General features: G+C 40.8%; 1 protein-coding gene across 2 annotated transcripts in view; it reads right to left on the bottom strand.

The window, feature by feature from the left end:
• Positions 1-19,516, bottom strand: part of POLR1A (RNA polymerase I subunit A) — a 43,032-nt gene that overhangs the window by 11,715 nt on the left and 11,801 nt on the right. For both annotated transcript variants that reach the window (XM_073004037.2, XM_073004038.2), the window contains exons 11-28: positions 17,593-17,715; positions 16,656-16,883; positions 15,859-16,113; positions 14,039-14,230; positions 13,524-13,673; positions 11,719-11,902; positions 11,185-11,267; positions 10,925-11,083; positions 10,440-10,538; positions 9,617-9,769; positions 9,336-9,418; positions 8,083-8,248; positions 6,519-6,740; positions 6,112-6,326; positions 4,538-4,705; positions 3,122-3,257; positions 2,099-2,256; positions 258-393 (exon numbers count right to left, since the gene is read on the bottom strand). In XM_073004037.2, coding sequence (XP_072860138.2) covers positions 258-393; positions 2,099-2,256; positions 3,122-3,257; positions 4,538-4,705; positions 6,112-6,326; positions 6,519-6,740; positions 8,083-8,248; positions 9,336-9,418; positions 9,617-9,769; positions 10,440-10,538; positions 10,925-11,083; positions 11,185-11,267; positions 11,719-11,902; positions 13,524-13,673; positions 14,039-14,230; positions 15,859-16,113; positions 16,656-16,883; positions 17,593-17,715 — 2,910 coding nt within the window. The remainder of the gene's footprint in view (positions 1-257; positions 394-2,098; positions 2,257-3,121; positions 3,258-4,537; positions 4,706-6,111; positions 6,327-6,518; positions 6,741-8,082; positions 8,249-9,335; positions 9,419-9,616; positions 9,770-10,439; positions 10,539-10,924; positions 11,084-11,184; positions 11,268-11,718; positions 11,903-13,523; positions 13,674-14,038; positions 14,231-15,858; positions 16,114-16,655; positions 16,884-17,592; positions 17,716-19,516) is intronic.

Here is a 19,516-nt window from a genome sequence, read left to right as displayed (position 1 = left end):
GCTTGTATAATGGCACAGGTTATTTTCAGAGAGAGCTCACCAAATATAATTTAAAGATAGAGAGAATTAAGTTATGTCCAGTATTTAGATGAATGATCCCTGAATACAAATCAGCTGATTATTGCAAGACACACAGAATTAAAGGAGCAATATCTCCTTTTGAAATATTCAAAGTACATTAAAAAACTTGTCTTTACATCCAGCCTAGTCAATCCAGATTTGTAATACAGCTTCAACTAAGTGTACTAAACATTTACCTGATTTCCTTGGGATGTACCACCTTCACCATCACCTTCAAAGTCTCTACGAGCTGCTTGCCGAGTGCTGACAGTGTTGTAAGAAGCCAGTTTTGAACTCTTTCTTTTAATTGTTTCCAGCAGGATTTTAAAGAATCTAGGTGGGACGGAAAGTGAAACCAAATGCTAATCTCCATTTCTAGATTATACAACAATATAATTTCTGCTAGGCATGTTTTCATCCTGGATCCAGTCAACTCAAATGACAAATTGAAAAAATATTCTAAGCTGCTTTTATAACAAAATTTATCTAATTTGCTCAAAACAGATTAGTATTTAATAATGCAGAGATCCCACGTGCTATTAAAAAGTAGATGAAATAATACTCGTGAAAGAACAACCAAGAAGGGAGACCTGAATGTCAAAGAGAGCACAACATTATCAGCAAAATCTGGAAACACCCAGAAATGTTCAGTGTAATGCCAGCAATTCTTGATATCAATCCTGCAAAAAAATTAGTACTGTGGATTGGGGTTAAGTAACATTACATAGTATACGTCCTCTACTAAATATCATGGGCATAAAGAAGGCATAATCTTTTAAGCATCAATTCCAGTATTTAGACTAGACAACTTTCAAAACATCACTATTAACCAGCATATTCAGTCCACAGACTTACATCTTAGAGACACCAACATTTCATTCACCTGGATCTGGGCCTACTTTGAAGGCTGAATGGCCTCCTGAGGCCTGTGTTACCTGTTGTTAATGTACTAAAATAAGAAAGCTACCACAGGTGAACATGAGAAGAGCCCTGTTGGATCAGGCCAAGGACCCATCTAGTCCAGCTTCCTATATCTCACAGTGCTTCCACCAGATGCCTCTGGGAGCACACGAGACAACTAGATATCTGTCTCCTGATACCCCTCCCCTGCATCTGGCATTTTGAGGTACAGTACCTTCCTTTTAAGGCTGGAGATTATACATCCCCATCATGGCTTGTAACCTGCCATGGACCTTTCCTCCAGGAACCTGCCCGATCCCCTTTCCAAGGCATCTAAGTCAGATACCATCACCACATCCTAGGGCAAGGAGTTCCACAGACAACATGCTGGGTAAAGAAATATTTTCTTTTGTCTGTTCTCACTCTCCCAACACTCAAGTGGAGTGAATTTCCCCTCGTTCTGGTATTGCATGAGAGGGAAAAGAGCTTCCCTCTATCCATTTTATCCAACCCCTGCACAATTTTATCTCAATCATACAGTGCTTGCTGGGAGTGGTAGTTCTTTGGGAGGTACCCTTTATAGAGCCTGAAGAACAGTAAAAATAACACTCCCCGGAAACAGCACAGTAGCTTCCTTTTTGTGTGTATTAAACACAGACTATGCAGGTTCACAAGTAGGCCCTGGTCCAGATGAGTGAAATGTTACATGTGAGTCTGTGGCCTAGAACTCCAACAACAACCACAACAAAACCAGATGACACGTCCCTAAACATAGCATGTGATTCTCCCCACGGGACTAATAAAAAAATCTTGAATACAGTGTGGCCAGTGACAGAGGGAACATGAAAACTGCCTAAGAGTATGTAGGTAATGTTTAGTGAAAACACAAAATGAGGAAAAGCAATTTACTTCTCATTAACTGCTAAATTCCAAGTCATTTAAAAACAATTTTAAGTTTTAAAACAATTAGCAAATTGAAACTATAGGTTCATAGTTTTTAAAATGTAATTTTTTGGATTTTGTGATAAAAGTTCCAGCTGAAACACACAAGGACACAACCCCCACTGAAGTTATTTGCCATCTCTGCATCTTACCAATCAAGTCCAGAGAAACAGGCAGGCAGGCAGGATACACTGACCTTGACTCCATAAAATGCAAGATGTCCCTTGGCTTCACATATTTTTCCTCCTGGTAGCATTCATGTGGCAGAAAGCTAAATTTTATGGTGTAGACACGGTGCTTGCTCTGCATCCCCTCCACACACAGGGACTCTGTCATGTCAACCTTCTCTAACACCTGAAAAAGTAAGAAAAGTATCTACATTCCAATATAACGTATGGATGCCCTTTGTACCATTTAAGGATTCCCCCCCCCCTTCTCCTATTATCTAGGAAAACTTCTCCAGGTTATATAGGAATAACAGAGAGAGGGTATAATTTGTTTTAAAGAACTCTCCTGGTATGTGCCATTTCAGAAAATTTCAATATGCCAGAAAAAAGGACAATTCTATTTCACATTCTCCAAAGTCAAATTTTCAGGTTTGGGGCAAAAGCCAGCCCTCAACTCAAGCCTTTATACCACACCAAGGATAACATTTCACGTGTCAGTTCTCTGCTCACAGCACTCTGAAATAGGATCACTCCTTTTTGGGCTGGGATAAACAGCCACATTTTGTTACAGGTCTTTGCTTACAGAGGCTCCTCCATTTTTAGAAATCCATATTCTAAGGGGTGAATTTATTTTTGCCAACACATGCTGTAGATCTTCAGGGGATGGGGCTGCAGACGGTCAGAATCTGGCCTGTGGAGGCCCTAGGTGCAACCCCGCTCCCTGAAGGGAGACAACAGCAGGGATCTACTGCATGCCACTTATCATCCCAGTTAAGGAGAGTATGATGCAAAGCCAGCTGTGCACTCAATTAGCGTTTGTGGACCCGGCCCCTCAAATGTAGCTCCCTTTGATTTTAATTATGTTCCAAACTTGTAAGTGCTAGCTGAGAATGCTTCGCTGTTTCTTCCAGTTTGCTGCAGAGGGGTAAAAAGAGTGAAACCAAATGCACTTTGCTGGCATATGTGGGCATTTTTACAATCCACTGCTATGATTAATATGTCATCAGGATGAGTTCAGTTCATACAAAGGATTCCTATCAAATAGGACTCACCTCCCCTAAGCAAACTCTTGTAAGTTGCTTCTTGAGCTTCTTTACCCTCTTGTGAGCTTTTTTGGTGTTCAGTACAGGAACACTCATCATCGGGGTTTTAATATTAGCACTGGCTACCATCAGGATCTCCCGCAACCTGTTGTAAGGAATTATTTCACATTTAGCTGCGAGGAAGCTGAAAACTTAAAGGCATGCAAAAACAACATTCTTACTCAACTTTCTTACTTGATCTTTTCTCTCCATAATCAGAACAGACATTCAAATGAGGGTTATTTTAATTCTGGGGCTAACTAAAAAGCTAAAAAGACTCTTCTCAATAGGAAGGAACTTCCCATCAAAGCCCCAGAACAGTGAATAAAACAATATTTTTTATAGGTTTTACATGAGTGACTAGTGATCCATGTTTTCCTGTTGCAAACCTGGCTGCTTTATCACAAACCCTTGTAGTGGGCTTCCTAGAGGCAACGGTCTAGCTATTGTGTGAATGATGTTGGATTACAGAGAATCTTTGGTCTGACCCAGCTAGGATATTTTCATTTTCTTGTGACTTCCTCCTCTAAGCCAGAGAAAAAGAGGCGTTACCTTCTCTTTTTTTAAAACAGAAGAGAATAAATGTTTAGAAAGAAAAAGAAAATGCAGAAGAAAGCAACTAGCCAGCTGGAAAGCAGGACAACAATTCAAAGACAAAAGAGATCTCTTCTGAGCTATAGGCAGAGAAGGATTGAGAAGTCAAGATTGGGAGCTCTGACAATGCAATGAAGAGCCTAGCCCATAATGGGCAGCACAAAACATTTGACAATGTATGGATTGCTCCGTCACCAGAGAGGGACTTATCAATAAGTGTGGGATGAAAAACATGAATATACATGTATGGAATGCTAACCAGTTAGCAGGTTATACTGTTAGTAGTGACACAAGCTTCCAGTAGAATAGTCATGGCCATAAGCATGAATGTTTACAAATATTTCTACTGGTCTATTTGTTTACTATGAAATTTCAAGGCCTATTCCCATGTGCTGACCACAGGCTTACTAAGAATGATCATGATCAGTGGTTCTTAACCTTTGTTACTCGGATGTTTTTGAACTGCAACTCCCAGAAACCCCAGCCAGCACAGTTGGTGGTGAAGGCTTCTGGGAGTTGCAGTCCAAAAACACCTGAGTAACCCAAGGTTAAGAACCAGTGATCATGATGATCAGTCAAAGCATGGAATTGGCATGGGGCAGCCATGGAAAAGGAGAAGTCCCAAAGAATTACATCTTGCCATACAGGCTCTTTGCTTAGCCATTAGAGCTTCTTGGCCTTTTGGCTAAGATGAAGTGTACTATCTTATCCAGTATAGTCCAGCTTTGAGAAAGAAACTGTTAGAATATGGTCATTCTGAAGCAGTGTTAACAAACAGGAAACATCTCTTACCTTGGGATACCAAGTGTGACATTCATTTCACCTCTTCCAGCAAAGTGAAAAGTGTTCAAGGTCATCTGCGTAGAAGGTTCCCCAATACTCTGAGCAGCAAGGAGACCCACAGCTTCTCCTGGGTCACAAAGTGATTGCTGCCACTTTAAATGTAACAGGTCCTTCAATCTAAACACATCAAGCAAGTATTTGAATCATTAGAACTTATTAATTTAAATTATCAGTTTAAATCACAATTGGTTAGAAATTATTAGTTTATGCATATTCTGTGCAGCTTAAAATAACAAGACAAACACAAAACACAATAAAAATCACACTAGTGGAAAACAAAAATAAAAACTTCAGGAGGCAACAGTTCTGCAAAACTCACTGATAACAATCACCTCCAAGGAAGTTGTTTCATAATTTAGACACCTAATTTTGCTGCTCAAAGCAGCTAACATCCTCCTTACACCACGATCAGAATAATTTTAAAAAAATTGTGCTGCACTATTCAAACACTGACGTCTATCTACATGTATCCTACCTCCTGTTTTGCATTCCTGGCACAGCTAGTAGGGAGTTAAATACAAGGGAATTGTGTGGAAATTGCTCCTAAATAGTACGGGATAATTGTGCTACCTATCCCTTGCCATCCCTATCTTTCTCTCCAATTCAAATAAAAATAGTCTGTGTGAATAAAGTGTGTTTTAGAAAAAGGATTAATACATAAGGATTAATACTTACCAAAGCTTCCTCAAACTATTACAAAAATAAAGTGGTTCCTCGCTTTATGATTGGCCCGCATTAGGAGGAAATCGCATTGTGACAATCCTTTTGCGATTGCAATTGCGATCGCAAAATGATGGTCTGAATGAGGTTTTTTCGCTTTGCAATGATCGGTTCCCTACTTCGGGAACCGATTCTTCACAAAACGACGATTTTCCTCCAGCTGATCGGCGGTTTCAAAATGGCCACTGGGTAAATAAAATGGCTCCCCACTGTTTTCTGGGACGGATTCCTCGCAAGACAGCCACCGAAAATAGCCGCCCTATGGAGGATCTTTGCTGGATGGTGAGTTTCCAGCCCATTGGATCGCATTGAAGGGGTTTCAATGCGTTTCAATGGGCTTTTTATTTTCGCATTACGCCGTTTTCGTTCTACAGTGATTTCATTGGAACGAATTAACGTCGTAATGTGAGGCACCACTGTAATTCTTGGAAAATAAAAGCTAGCCATCTAGGCCGAGAGGGTGAAAAGAAAAGAACAACCCAGATCACTGAACACAGGTGGCAAGCAGGCAGTAAAAACAATTTAGCTTACTTGTTACCAGTGGGTGAAAACTGCTAATCTTAAAGATCTGGGCTATTTGGAGATTATAAGTGAGTTTCAGACTGTAAAGCACTATTTTAGAAAGCAAAAAGATAACCCTATGCTGATAATTTGTTCAAGTCAACACAGATTTCTGTTGCATTTCTGTGATCTGTTTTGGTCTTGGTAATAAACAGAGACCCAAGTGGTCATTTCATTAACGTTAAAACACGAAATCATGGCATTCTGTACCCCAAGCATATGACTACACGTGAAATTACCACCTCTGAGAAGAAAGTTCAGATTTGCCAAAGCTAACATCATTCTGAGAGTCCCACTTTCCGAGGAAATTCTCTACTTCATTTTCAAATGTTTCTGAAACAGATGCAAAATAGATGTCCGGTCGCCAAACAGCCAGACTTGGATCAGGGCATTTTGTTGCCTTCTTCTGATATTTCCTCCGACTCTTCTCATCCAGTTCATACCACATGTTCAACAACTGAAAGTGAAAACATAATACAAAAGTGCAGAATAAGGAATTTATTTATTTTGCTAGAACTATGTTGGATTTTTACTCTTGAATTTATACAAGAGTGTTTTGCAAATTATTTTGCTTATAATTACAAAACAACACAATTCATATTAAAATTTGTATTCGTTTGTCATTTTTATCAATTGCTTTTGAAATAACCTGTAGAGTTGCAGGATCTCTGCCATTTTTAAGTTCTCCTGTAGGGATCTGTGCTTTCAGTCCAGCCAACTTTTTCTGGGAAAACAACAAAAAGCCCCCTTCTCTTCTCAGAGACTCTTGGTGCTTGACTTGCCATCTCTTGATAGATCTGAACTGTGTATTTGCTTGCTGGGGATCCATTTTTGGCAGAACTTCAGCTAAATGCTTAGATTTCTCTAACACCTATAAGAAACAGACCAAATTGTCCAGTGAAGTTTATAGGAATTATCCAACCTTCAAGTAATAAATAACCATTCTGGCTAAATATGCTGCCCATCAACACATGTTCTGGGTCATTCCCTGCAAGATAAATCTTATCAAAGATTGGTTTTGAAAATATTTACATACACCCACTTTGCTGAGGGCTCTCAAGAACTTAATGGTGACTGATGCCAATGAGTTGACTGTGTCCTGAGCTAGTGTCTACCTTTGAAAGGGGAGTATGTTACCTGATGATCTAATGGCAGACCGATGCATTTTTTCCTCCCTGTGAAGGGCCATTCTGGGCTGGCCAGAAGGAGATATTCCCCTCTGCCACCCAGGTGAGTTAGGATTCCATGTTTAGTTTTTGAAAGGAGGAAGAGCCAAATCTAGTATAAATCAGTGTTATTCTGTGGAAAGCTAACCTTGGCTTGGTGGCAGAGAGGAATAACCCAAACTTCTGGATGGTATCTTTCCACAGACCAATAAAGGCTGATTCATTCTGTGTAAAACTAGAGAATTTAGCACAATGAAGGCTTCCACATGACTGAAAACATAAGGTAAAAGGTAAAGGTTCCCCTTGACAAATTTTTTTTGTCCAATCGTGTTTGTCTCTAGGGGGCGGTGCTCATCCCCGTTTCCAAGCCATAGAGCCAGTGTTTGTCCGAAGACAATCTTCCGTGGTCACATGGCCAGTGCGACTTAAGACACGGAACGCTGTTACCTTCCCACCAAGGTGGTACCTATTTATCTACTTGCATTTGCATGCTTTCGAACCGCATGGGCATGGAAAGAGGAGCATGCCATAGTGGGGCTAGTGGTTGTGGTGGAATGTTTAAGTGATCACAGTTCCGTTGTTACATATTGCAACAGGACATCAGCCTTAGTGCTGTAAAGGAAAACTTAGAACTGACTCTAGGGAGAAAGTGAGGGGTGTCTTTTGATCTAGTTCTGATCTACTTTCTTCGCCCTTAATATCACGCCTCCTAATGGACTGAAGGGTGATCACCTATAATATCATGGGCACAATTTATCAGAAAGAGGAAGTCATTTCTACAGCTTCCCTATGAGAAAACCAGTTATTTGCAAGTCAGAACAGTCATAAGCGAAAAGTGGGAAATCTTTCATTACCAACAATCTCCCCCTGCAGGTGATGTCATCACGCTTCCACAGATGCAGCTATCCTAACAGGATTTCAGCTAAACAAAGAATCTGACTTCCCTGATATATTTATGTAACAGGCTCGAGACACTAGTTTAGAGGAGACTATATCCTTCTATAATATAAAAAAATCCTATTGAAATAAATGTACAGAGAATCTTACCTTGTAGTTATCTGCAATGAAAGGAAACTGGTTAGGTTGCAAGAATGGTGTCTTGGGGATATCTAGTCCATCTTCTCCATACAGAAACTGAACCACACTGCCATCGCTGTCTCGTACAGTCATGTCATAATGAACTATCAGCCCTTCCAAGTGCTTTATGATGCACCTGTGAAAAAGTGAACCCGTGAGAGGAAAATTTCTGGATTTCTGACCAAGGCTGTTCTGTCCAAAGAAATGTTAAGATACTGTGCAAGCCAATGCTCAAAAGTGTGTCCAAGAAACTTCAAAAATGCAATGTTCACATCAAGGAGTTAAGTGACCAAGACACTTATCCATCAACAGCCAATCATATACTGTACTCTCTCTCCTCCTGTCTTCCAATGCAGGTCACCTTTTGGAGTGATCAAGACCGTTTCAGTGTCTAAAGCAGGCCCGAAGCCAGAATGGTCAAGATAATCAATGTTAGCCAAAAACATCAGGACTTGAGCTGCCATCAGCCTCTCCAAAATCTTGCCCCCAAATGAGATACTGCTGACTGGTTGATAATTTATCACTATCATTTGGCTGCAAAGAAGGCTATCTCTTGCTTAAGTAGACATGAATGATCAGGGCCTGAAAAATGCACTCTTCTACTTGCCTGTGACGAGTGAAAAATGCTGCTCGATGAGTCACAGCTCCCTCCCTCCCTGCCTCCTTCCCCTCTGCCTCTCTCTCTCTCTCTCTCTAATCCTGCAGTCCTCCCTTCCCCCCTCCCATTGCAAAAGGAAAACTGCCCCCTCTTCACATGAGAAGAGAGTTCGAGCGGCACATAGAGATATAGCTCTGCAGGAGAATGTAGAGTAGTTCCCTGCTGGAGAATATGGAGAGCTCCTGCTCCCAATTTCAACCGAATGAGGACACATCCTGGGATGGGAGGGAACCCTGGCTCCTTAAGAGGCCGAGTGCTTTTGCTCTCAGTTTTATTTTTGCTAGAGACATTCAAAAGAAAGGCATTCAAAATACAAGCTTCATGACCCCACAGGCATGCAGGTAATAAAGCAAACCGAGTCTGAGGGTGTAAATCAGTGATTCCCAATCCCAATAAATTGCAAGGCTATAGTCTGGTCATGCTGAATGGTGAAAGTTTTGACTGACTGGTGAGACATTCTAAACATTTTCAAGTCATGTGAATGATACATTCTTTCTCAAAAAGTGCTCAGCAGTAAGACTCTTTGGTATGAAAAACAGGAAGACTATAATAAAGGAAATCTTACCTTTGAAGATATCCCGATCGGCTGGTTTTGACAGCTGTGTCCACAAGACCCTCCCTGCCAGCCATACAATGAAAGAAGAACTCCTAAAACACAGGTACAGCCTTGTTAAGAAAAATGCATCTACTCCACCAAAATATGTACCAGCAGATGAAAGAACAGCTTACAATGGTCTGAAAAAATACATATTCAAATAGAAATGAACTAAATTACATGGGCTTTGAATATCATATCTACTTTGAAGACATGGGAGCTACATAAAAGAAAAGGAGAAGAGTACTTACTGCAGGTTTGATGCCAGTGAGAAATCTGCTTGCCACAAACCCTCCTGATTTAGGAGAAAAGTCATAAGGCTGGAAACAAGGCAATGATTTGCCAGATGGCATCAGTGGAGGCCTTCGCCCTTCCAACTCAATCTGGCCCAACAAGCAGGAAATCTTTAGGAAGCCCAGAGAGACAATAAGATGTAATTCCTACTGCAAACACACTCACCAAAGCTAAGACTAATCTCATCTTTCTCTGAATTCAATAAAAGCAACTTCATTCTCTCAATAAAACAGCCATTTTAAAATGCTGACTTAATGTGATTGTTAGTCCTGTTATATCCCATAAGTTCTGTTTTCTGCACTCCTATAATACACTAAAGTATGTTTTTTTTTCCTTTTCTGTGATTTCTCTCTGTCATATTCTCACTTAACTATTCTTAAGACAAAGTAAAAACATGTAGGTGGGGCAGTGGTGGGTATGACTCACTATTATCATTGATACATTCGAGTAAGAACATTCAGTGACGGCTAGCAATGTATTTTACTAACAACAACCATTGGTATCAACTAGTGAGGCACAGCAATCCCCATTTCAGAAGTCAGGCCACGACGATGTGGATTTCTGAAATAGGTTTAATACATTTCAGCAAACTAGTCACCACATTTAAGCATATATAATCAGATCTTCACTAGCAGCAGTCATCCCATGAGCTTGACTTGTCTTACAAGTGGGCTAGGCGACATGAGGAGATTGTCCAAGGGGAATTAATAAAGCCCATCTCTTGTCTAAGCATGGCTAAATCTGGAGCCAATCTATTGTTAACATTAAAAGAAAATGTACCTGCATAGTATTCACAGTGGAGCCTTTAGCTCCGGATTGCACCATCAACTGCAAGTTGTTCTCTGGGAAACTCCGGTGAAGCCCAAGAGGCATGCACACCTACAGGTTTCAGAGGATGAAACAGAGACATTATTTAAATCATGGCTAGTCCACTAAGAGCTGCAAAGAAAATGAGAAATTATACAACAAGGTCCTCAGATTTGGTGTTACTGACATTCAATTTCTTTAATCAAAAAGCAGCAAGTATCTGCATGGAAAGCAAGAACAAAAAATCTGGACTACAATCCAGGAAGGTTTGGGTTCAAATTCCTGTTTAACTATGAACCTCACCAGGTGGCTATGGACACAATCTCACACGTTATGTTGATAGTAAAAATGCGATAGTCTTTTTTGTTGTTATCTCCTCAAACGTCTTAATGAAATTTGAAATGAGGAAGTGTACATGTAAACTAACATAGTACGATTGAAAATTTCTTAAAGCAAACCTTATTAATTTCATTGCTATAATGATTGACTTCCTCTTTGAATTTCAGATCAACCATGTTAAAATTTCTTTGGTCTTTGTGAAGATGGGCATCTTGCCATCTGTTTCTGAGCTCCTCACATGACGCCGTTTCGGATAAGTTAAATGCAGCTCTTATGGCCTGAGGGGAAAAAAGGGTATTTTCAGGTGTCAAGACATATAATAATACAGGATTCTTGGTGAAGACAATCCCCAACTCACTTCTCTGAAACACGGGCTTACCTTTGTGCCACCACGGGTACTTTCTTTAATGATCTTACGCCTCTTATGGTCCGCATGGTATTTGACCAAAATATCCTCCACTCCTGGAACAAGAAAACAACACAATGTTCCTCCTCTTCTGGCTGAGGTCAGAGTCAACTGCTTTTGACTTGTTCAGGATTTTCCTACGGTCAAATGCTTTTCTGATCAGCTCAGGCAGACTTCATACTCTGCCTGGCTAAGCAGTCACTTTATTATGAATGCAGCAGAATGCATGTAAGGAGCTATGTCTTCCAAAGGCAGAGCAGAAGATATTATGTAACCCTCTAAAATGCAGACAATAGTAACTTAGCTAATATTCTGTGCCCAAAATTATTAGCAGAACACATTTCACTCAAGTGACACTGGCACTGCGACAACGCATGAATGGATAATAGTCCAAACTGCACAGCACGCCAAACCTGAAGGGAGAATGATCAGTGGCAATGCTGGCTGGAGAATTTGAGAGCCGTAGCCCAAAAAAAGTAATTTTGCCATGCGCTGTGACTTACTCACCCATTGTAAAACCCCTGTAGAACTGTAAATAGGCAGTGAAGAGCCGAGCCAGAGCTGTCAGCACTTTTCCACTGGTCTCGCCGCCATAAAGCTCATAGCAGCAGTGGACTAAACCATAGGCAGAGCTTCCGTAGTGGGCTTTATCCAAAACTCCACAGAGCAGCTCTCCATTTCTAATGAGGACCTGACGGATGCAAAGGAAGTAAAGTTAGATCTTACTTCCACTCAGACTGAAACTCCCCATTTATACACACTTCCACATCAGTTTCTCTTTAGGAAAACAGCAAATCCTAGTGAGAAAGAGTGACATCGGTTCCCACGTTACTGACAATGTAAGTGTGTAGACTGTAGGCCTTCAGGCAATTCTCATCCACCTTTACTATTTCTGGGCTTAGAGGTAAATGATGGCACGGCTTCAAGGACCTCACTCTGGACACGGCCCAGGGTGTACCTGGCAAAGGGTCCAGGAAAATGCATGACATACTGTTATAGGAGGTAAAACTAGAGCATGAAAAATTAGTTTTTGTTAAAAAAAACACACACAAACTATTAGAATCAGTAGCCACACTATGGCTCTGATCTGGGGCATCCTCGAAAATGGCATGTGGGGAAGCTACCTGATGCTTCCTTTACCAGATGCTGCCAAGCCAAGGCTGTTGAATCAGCTCAAGGAACTTTTGGGCTGAAACTTTATTTCTGGCTTCCTCGCTTAACGTTATCAAAGGTCAGAATATTGCCTGTTTGTTCCTTTCTCAGGCAATGGTCTCGGCAGCACTATTTCATGTTTCAGTTTATGAGCTAGGCCACTGGTTCTTAACCTTTGTTACTCAGATGTTTTTGGACTGCAACTCCCAGAAGCCTTCACCATCAGCTCTGCTGGCTGGGGTTTCTGGGAGTTGCAGTTCACAAACACCTGAGTAACAAAGGTTAAGAACCACTGAGCTAGGCCATGGATGATCTACCATTCACTACTATGTTTCCCTTCTTAGGAAAGCTCCATCTAGTCCAGGTGCTTGCCTCCACCTTCCTTCTTCTATTAGCGAACCCACCTCTCTCATACATACATAAATATTTTTACTCCAGTCTTTAGACCAATTAAACAAGCCCACCTCCCTCTCAATAGGTTAAATAGAATGAATCTCACTGTATGAATCACTGTCTAAAAGAGACAGGCACCTAGTAATGTAGGAAGCTGCCTCATACTGAGTTAGACCACTGGTCCATCTATCTAAATACTGTCAACTTTTAACTGACAGTGACCTTCCAGGGTTTCAGGTAGGACTCTCTCCTGGCTGTACCCTGATATCCCTGGTGGCCTTCCAGGAAAGTACTAACCAGACACAACCCTGCTTTGCTTCTGAAATCAGGCAAGATCAGATGTGCTCAGGGAGGTATGGAGGAGGAGAAACAAAATAATATCATTCTCCCTCCTTCTGTGTCTTGGTATAAAACAAGGGCATCTCTCCATGTGGTTGTTGGTTGGATCGCCTCCTAAAATGTAGTGTGACCGCAAAGGGCAACTCTTGTTCTTCCCTTGAACCTACTGTTGAAATTGCCTTTTTTACCTCCAAGTACTTCTGAAGGTGAATAATATGTTAGACAAGATCAATGTTTGGAAAGATTACTTTTTGGACTGCTATTCTCAGAATCCTCCTAAAAACACATGGCCAATGGGAGATCCTAGAAGACGTAGACCAAAAAAAGAAAACTTTCCAGGCACTGGAAGAGAGGTTCCCCCAAAGTCAGTTTGTGAGTACCACACATTGTTTTCAGGCTATCCAAAATGACTAAGCATCCACTCATACCTGAGATTCACACATGAAGTCAAGATCTGATCCATGAATACTATGGGCAGGCAACTGTATCCAGGCTTTCCCACCAATTTTAGCTTTCCCAGACAAATTCAGTGGAATGTGGTCTTCTGGAATAATATTTATTAGCAATGTAGAAACAATCTATGATAAATACAAGAGAGAAGTAAACACTTAAAAATTATTTTGAATATAAAATAGGATGAAAGTAGTTGACAGGATTTAAATGGCCATCTATGCTCCCATAAAAAGGCCCTACCAGTTATTTTTACACTGGGGGAAAAAAAACCTTTATTCTTGATGGAGGTTATTGGGAATTTTAAAAAATGGCTGGGTGCAGAGTGCTGGGGCCTATTAACCCCTACAAAAGAAACCCCAGTGCTGTAACTTCAGAGAAGAATTCACCAGAAACTTTGTCCACTACTTCACTGAGAGGGCAAACCTAGACTAAACTACACGGTTTAACTCTGCACAGACATTTATATAAAACCCAATAATTGTTAACATACCTGCTTTCCTGTCCACAAGTGCTGTGGTTTTAAAATGGCTGGAGGGAGAAGTTTCACTTTCCCCCTTTTATCCGTCAACCCTTGATATACTAGTTCCACATACTGTTCCTGGGTAAAGAAGCAGCCCCGTGTGGTCATGCTGGCACCAGAGACCATGTGATCTTGGATTAAACCTGCCAATGGCGTCCCATCCTAGGAAAGACACCGCAGGGACAGAAAAAGAAGCATCAAGAGATCCAATTAGTTGGTCTGGTGAGAAACGATGTAGCTGCTCTGAACATTTTGGTTAAGAGATAATTAATTTTTTTTTTGGGGGGGGAGTCTTTTTAGAGGCAGAAATAATGTCCTTTGAAGGAACAGAAACTTTCAGGATCTTTCCAAAGCTGTGTTGGGCAACAGCCTCATTACACGTCCACTCCCAGAAAAAGGTAACAACAAAGATATTCATAGTCTTTCTTGCTTAGGTGTTACTTTGTACAAAATTAGCAATGCCCAAATTCACCTTGCTAATAAAGATGGAAATATCAGTATATTCCACTGTTCTTATCCTCATAAAGCAGGTTGAATGACTGTGGCTGAGAAGATTTTAGAACTGTGAAACTGTACCCCAGAGTTTGTGTGTTCGGTTGAAGGTGGGACGGACTAAACATCCCTGAAAAGTAGAAAAATCTTTTGGTGGTGAGAGGGAGGTAATCTGTTCATGTGAAAAAAAATTAAAGAGGGCAGCCTGGGAGAAAATGTAAAGTGAACGGCAGGGAAACAGCCCTCTTCTTGTAGGTCCCTGTCCCTGTCTACATTCTTACCCACAGAGGGAAAAGGCAGACCTGCAAATGGGAAAATAACTGGGAAGAGAGCATGTTTTGTTTGCAAATGTGAATCTGCAGCTTACTGAAGACATTTTGGTACAGGCTAAGTATGAAAACTTTGGGCATACAAGTAAAGGCAGACAGAACTGTCTCAGGCAGAGGACAATGCTACTTAAAGGGTATAAAAATCAGTGACCCATGCATCAACCAGGGGCGCACTGGCAGAAGGAAAGAACACTGCTTTCCAAATCTATTAATCTACTCTGCTCTTCTTAACCTCCCACCAACCCAACTTCAAACTTTTGTCATTACTCCTTCTCTTTCCTGCTGCATTCAACTATCCAAGGTTATTATCAAAGACCAACAGTATAGAACCAGACACAGATGAAGTCCCTACAGAACAGCCTTGCTTTCAGTAGGACAACACTATCAAGGTGATACCAGCAGGGGAGGGGGGAATTTCCCCTTTCTACTTTGATAATAATTCAGTAGCGTGCTGTTAAGTCAATTCTGACTTATGGCAACTCTTCCTAGGGTTTCCTGGGTAAAGAGTACTCAGAAGTGGTTTACCACTCTTTGTGTGGTAGGATGGGGGACTGGGATTCTGCAGCTTGCCCAAGATTACACAGGCTAGCCCTTCTCCCAGTCGGGGAACCACACTCCCAAACTCCAGATACTTAAATCACAGAGCTGTCCAGCCAACTTTTCAATCTTAAAGACCCACTGAATAACTGCAAGGCTAGAAGGAAGAATACTTCAGACATTGTTATTGTGTTAGAACAGGTATGATCTATGTAGTAGCATTCACTATATTTTTAATTAGGCAGATGCATGTTAAGTTGCACATTTAACCCCAAACCAAAACAAACAACGTCCAAATGAAAAGCGTGTTTTTTTCCTGACTACAGCACAATCCAAATCTAAGATCAAATGGCCATAAATGAAGAAGCAAAAGCAGTCACTAAAAAATTAAGCAAGCATAAACATGCATTTCCGTATGGCTAAGCAATTCACCTTTGGAACCAGATACTGCTCATCAGTACAGGCCAATGCATAGGCTTCAGCGCGGCCCAGCTCACTCTGAGGGAAGTGAGCATTCATTTCATCTCCATCAAAATCTGCATTGTAGGCTTTGCAGTTGGCATAGTGAAGCCTCAGAACTTTCTCTCCAGGCAGGATCCTTGCTCGATGAGCTTGGATAGAGGGTCTATGAAGGGTAGGTTGCCGATTTAGCAGAAGGACATCTCCATTTTTAATATGGCGGCATACCTAGGGGAGAGATTCAAGCTCAGTCAAATTAAAAAGCATCCTTGCAGGAGAATTAACAATACAGTAATTGTAGTTAGAAATGGGGGGGGGCGGGGAGGAGGGAATTATTGATATTTTGAAAGGTAACGAAGAGGAAGAAAAGGGAGAGCACGGTGAATATACAAATTGAAATGATAAAGGAAGACTCAAAGTACTGGTTCTGACCGTGCAATCTTTACAACTGGCACAGTTAAGAGGCAAGGCCTTCTCTCTTAAAGACTAACTAGATGGAGTACGAGCTGACATACACATTATTGACAGTGAATGCTGCTGACTAAAATTTATGGGACTCTTATGCAATCTGCTGCATTGCTTTTGGTGACATCAGTGATTTGAAAATGTAGTATAAAATGATAGACTGTTACACTAGCTCAAACAGACAACAGAACTTAGTTGAATCTAAAGACTGTGACTCTTGCTTTTCTGCAAACTGCATGCAGAAAAACTCCATGTGCCTCCCATGGTAAATAACCAGACAGAAACTAGGTTTGGACGATACCTACAATTTTTATTCCTGGTTTTGGTGCCCCAGTAGAAGGAGTGAGGAGTTGCTTGGCTACGGCTTCTCTCTGGGTCTCACTGGTTGCGCTCAGTATTGTACGAGACCCATCTTCATTGATGATCATAGAGGCACCAGGGTGCTGATTGGGACCATTTATAACAGCCTGCCTCAATTCTTGGACATTCCAGGGAGTTACAGGTTGAGGATAGGTCAGTTTGGTAGCAAACACCTGCAAGGAATCAAAAAGCAGAACATCAGGATACCATGCACACTTTTTTACTGGAGGAGTGATTAAATTTACTTTTCTGTTACTATAGGTTCTTATATATTTCACCTTACTATGCAGGAAGCACTATTTTTGCTAGGCTTCAAATGTAAAAAATGAATAGAATTATCCTGAGTAATCTGCTTTTGACTTTAAAAATCTTAGTTAATTTAAACCGGGGCCAACACCTTTCCATATACAGTCTTTCTATTTTTGTGCTCCTGACAACTGAACTCTGTCAAAGCATTAGCCAAAAATGCTGAGAGCACTTTCAAACAAGGCAACCTGGAATATACACTCATTCTGAAGCTGAAAAGTACACCAGGAATAAAAATTAGCTTCCAAAACAAGACACACACTTTCTGAAAAGCAGAAGTGATTGTTGTATAACTGCAACAATGGTAGTGAGGTGAAGTGGTGGAAGGGGGTGATGATACAACCTTTTCAACCCAGAAAGTTGCCCATCCCTAATTTATGCCCAGCTAAAGTGACATTTTATAGGCTTCTATAACCACTTCCTGAATCTGCTGCTTCTCTAACTTAAACAAAATCTTTAAAACAATCAAACTCGGTGTAGGAATTTGAGTAACCCCATGTTATACTTAAAAATTAAGTTTGATGGAAAAGTGAACTCAAAACTTTCAAGGCTGTATCAAGAAAGCTTTTATCTTACCATTGGAATACCAATTTCATTGGTGTGAATGTACATGTCAGGGCAAATAACAGACCGAGCAGCATAATCCACCCGCTTTCCCATCATGTGCTTCCGGAACAGGCCATTCTTCTTCTCCAGAAACTGATCATAAATGGGTCACAAAATACAGACAGACATAAAAAGATTCAAGTTATTTCACCATCTATCTGAAACACTCAACATCAGATTTTGTAATGCATTAAATGCATGTTTGAAAATATGTGGGGATGACCATCGCATCAGAATATGGCAGCTCAGCCCCCAACTGGAGTTGAAACTCAAACAACATCATTGCACTCCTTGGCTTCTTTATGATTTGTATGCATAATTCAAAGTACACAAGTCTTTAAAAACTTAACATGCCACAAGATCTGGATACCTGAAGGAATGCCCCATACCAACCTAATCACATAGCATTATCAATGGAAGCTTTGCTCAGGTACTTAAATCAGTTGACAATGTATGGCAGTGACTATAGAGAGGACCTTTTCAAGTAGGACAATCAATTTATGAACTTCATTTACAAAATTCTCTCCCTTGAGACATTCACCTGGTGCCTCCTCTCCTCTGCTCCAGGAAAACTTTTTGATGTTGTTCGCTCAGGTTTTTTAGGTTCCATTAGTCAAACAACACAACAACAAAAAAGGTGACTCTACACATGGACATCACCAGATGGGCAATATCGAAATCAGATTGATTATGTTCTCTGCGGCCAAAGATGGAGAAGCTCTAAACAGTCAGCAAAAAAAAGATCTGGAGCTGATTGTGGCTCTGATCATCAGCTTCTTATAGCAAGAATCAAGCTTAAACTGAAGAAAGTAGGAAAAACCACTGGGCTAGTCAGGTATAATCTAAACCAAATCCCTTATGAATACACAGTGGAAGTGAAAAACAAATTTAAAGAATTAGATTTGATGGACAGAGTGCCTGAAGAACTATGGATGGAGGCTCGTAACACTGTACAGGAGGCAGCAACAAAAACCATCCCAAAGAAAAGGAAATGGAGGAAAGCAAAGTGGCTGTCCAACAAGGCCTTGCAAATAGCAGAGAAGAGAAGGGAAACAAAATTAAATGGAAATAGGGAAAGTTACAGAAAACTGAATGCAGACTTCCAAAGAATACAAAGGAGAGACAAGAGGGCCTCCTTAAACTAACAGTGCAAAGAAATAGAGGAAAATAATAGAAAGGGAAAAACCAGAGATTTGTTCAAGAAAATTGGAGATATCAAAGGAACATTTTGTACAAAGATGGACATGATAAAGGACCAAAATGGTAGGGACCTCACAGAAGCAGAAGACATCAAGAAGAGGTGGTAAGAATACACAGAGGAATTATACCAGAAAGACCTGGATGTCCCGGACAACCCAGACAGTGTGGTTGCAGACCTTGAGCCAGACATCCTGGAGAGTGAAGTCAAGTGGGCCTTAGAAAGCATGGCTAACAACAAGGCCAGTGGAGGTGATGGCATTGCAGTTGAACTATTTAAAATCTTAAAAGATGATGCTGTTAAGCTGCTACACTTAATATGCCAGCAAAATTGGAAAACTCAGCAGTGGCCAGAGGATTGGAAAAGATCAGTCTACATCCCAATCCAGTTAGAAATGGATATGGAACAGCTGATTGGTTCAAAATTGGGAAAGGAGTATGACAAGGCTGTAGATTGTCTTCCTGCTTATTTAACTTATATGCAGAATACATCATGCGAAAGGCTGGACTGGAGGAATCCCAAACCGGAATTAAGATTGCCGGAAGAAATATCAACAACCTCCGATATGCAGATGATACCACTCTGATGTAACAAAGTGAGGAGGAATGAAAGAACTTATTAATGAGAATGCAAAAAAATGGTCTGAAGCTGAATATCAAAAAAACTAAGATCATGGCCACTGGTCCCATCACCTCC

The sequence above is a fragment of the Pogona vitticeps genome, chromosome 6, assembly GCF_051106095.1.
Source record: "Pogona vitticeps strain Pit_001003342236 chromosome 6, PviZW2.1, whole genome shotgun sequence".
Classification (NCBI taxonomy): domain Eukaryota; kingdom Metazoa; phylum Chordata; class Lepidosauria; order Squamata; family Agamidae; genus Pogona; species Pogona vitticeps.
This window is presented reverse-complemented; position numbering and strand designations above follow the sequence as displayed.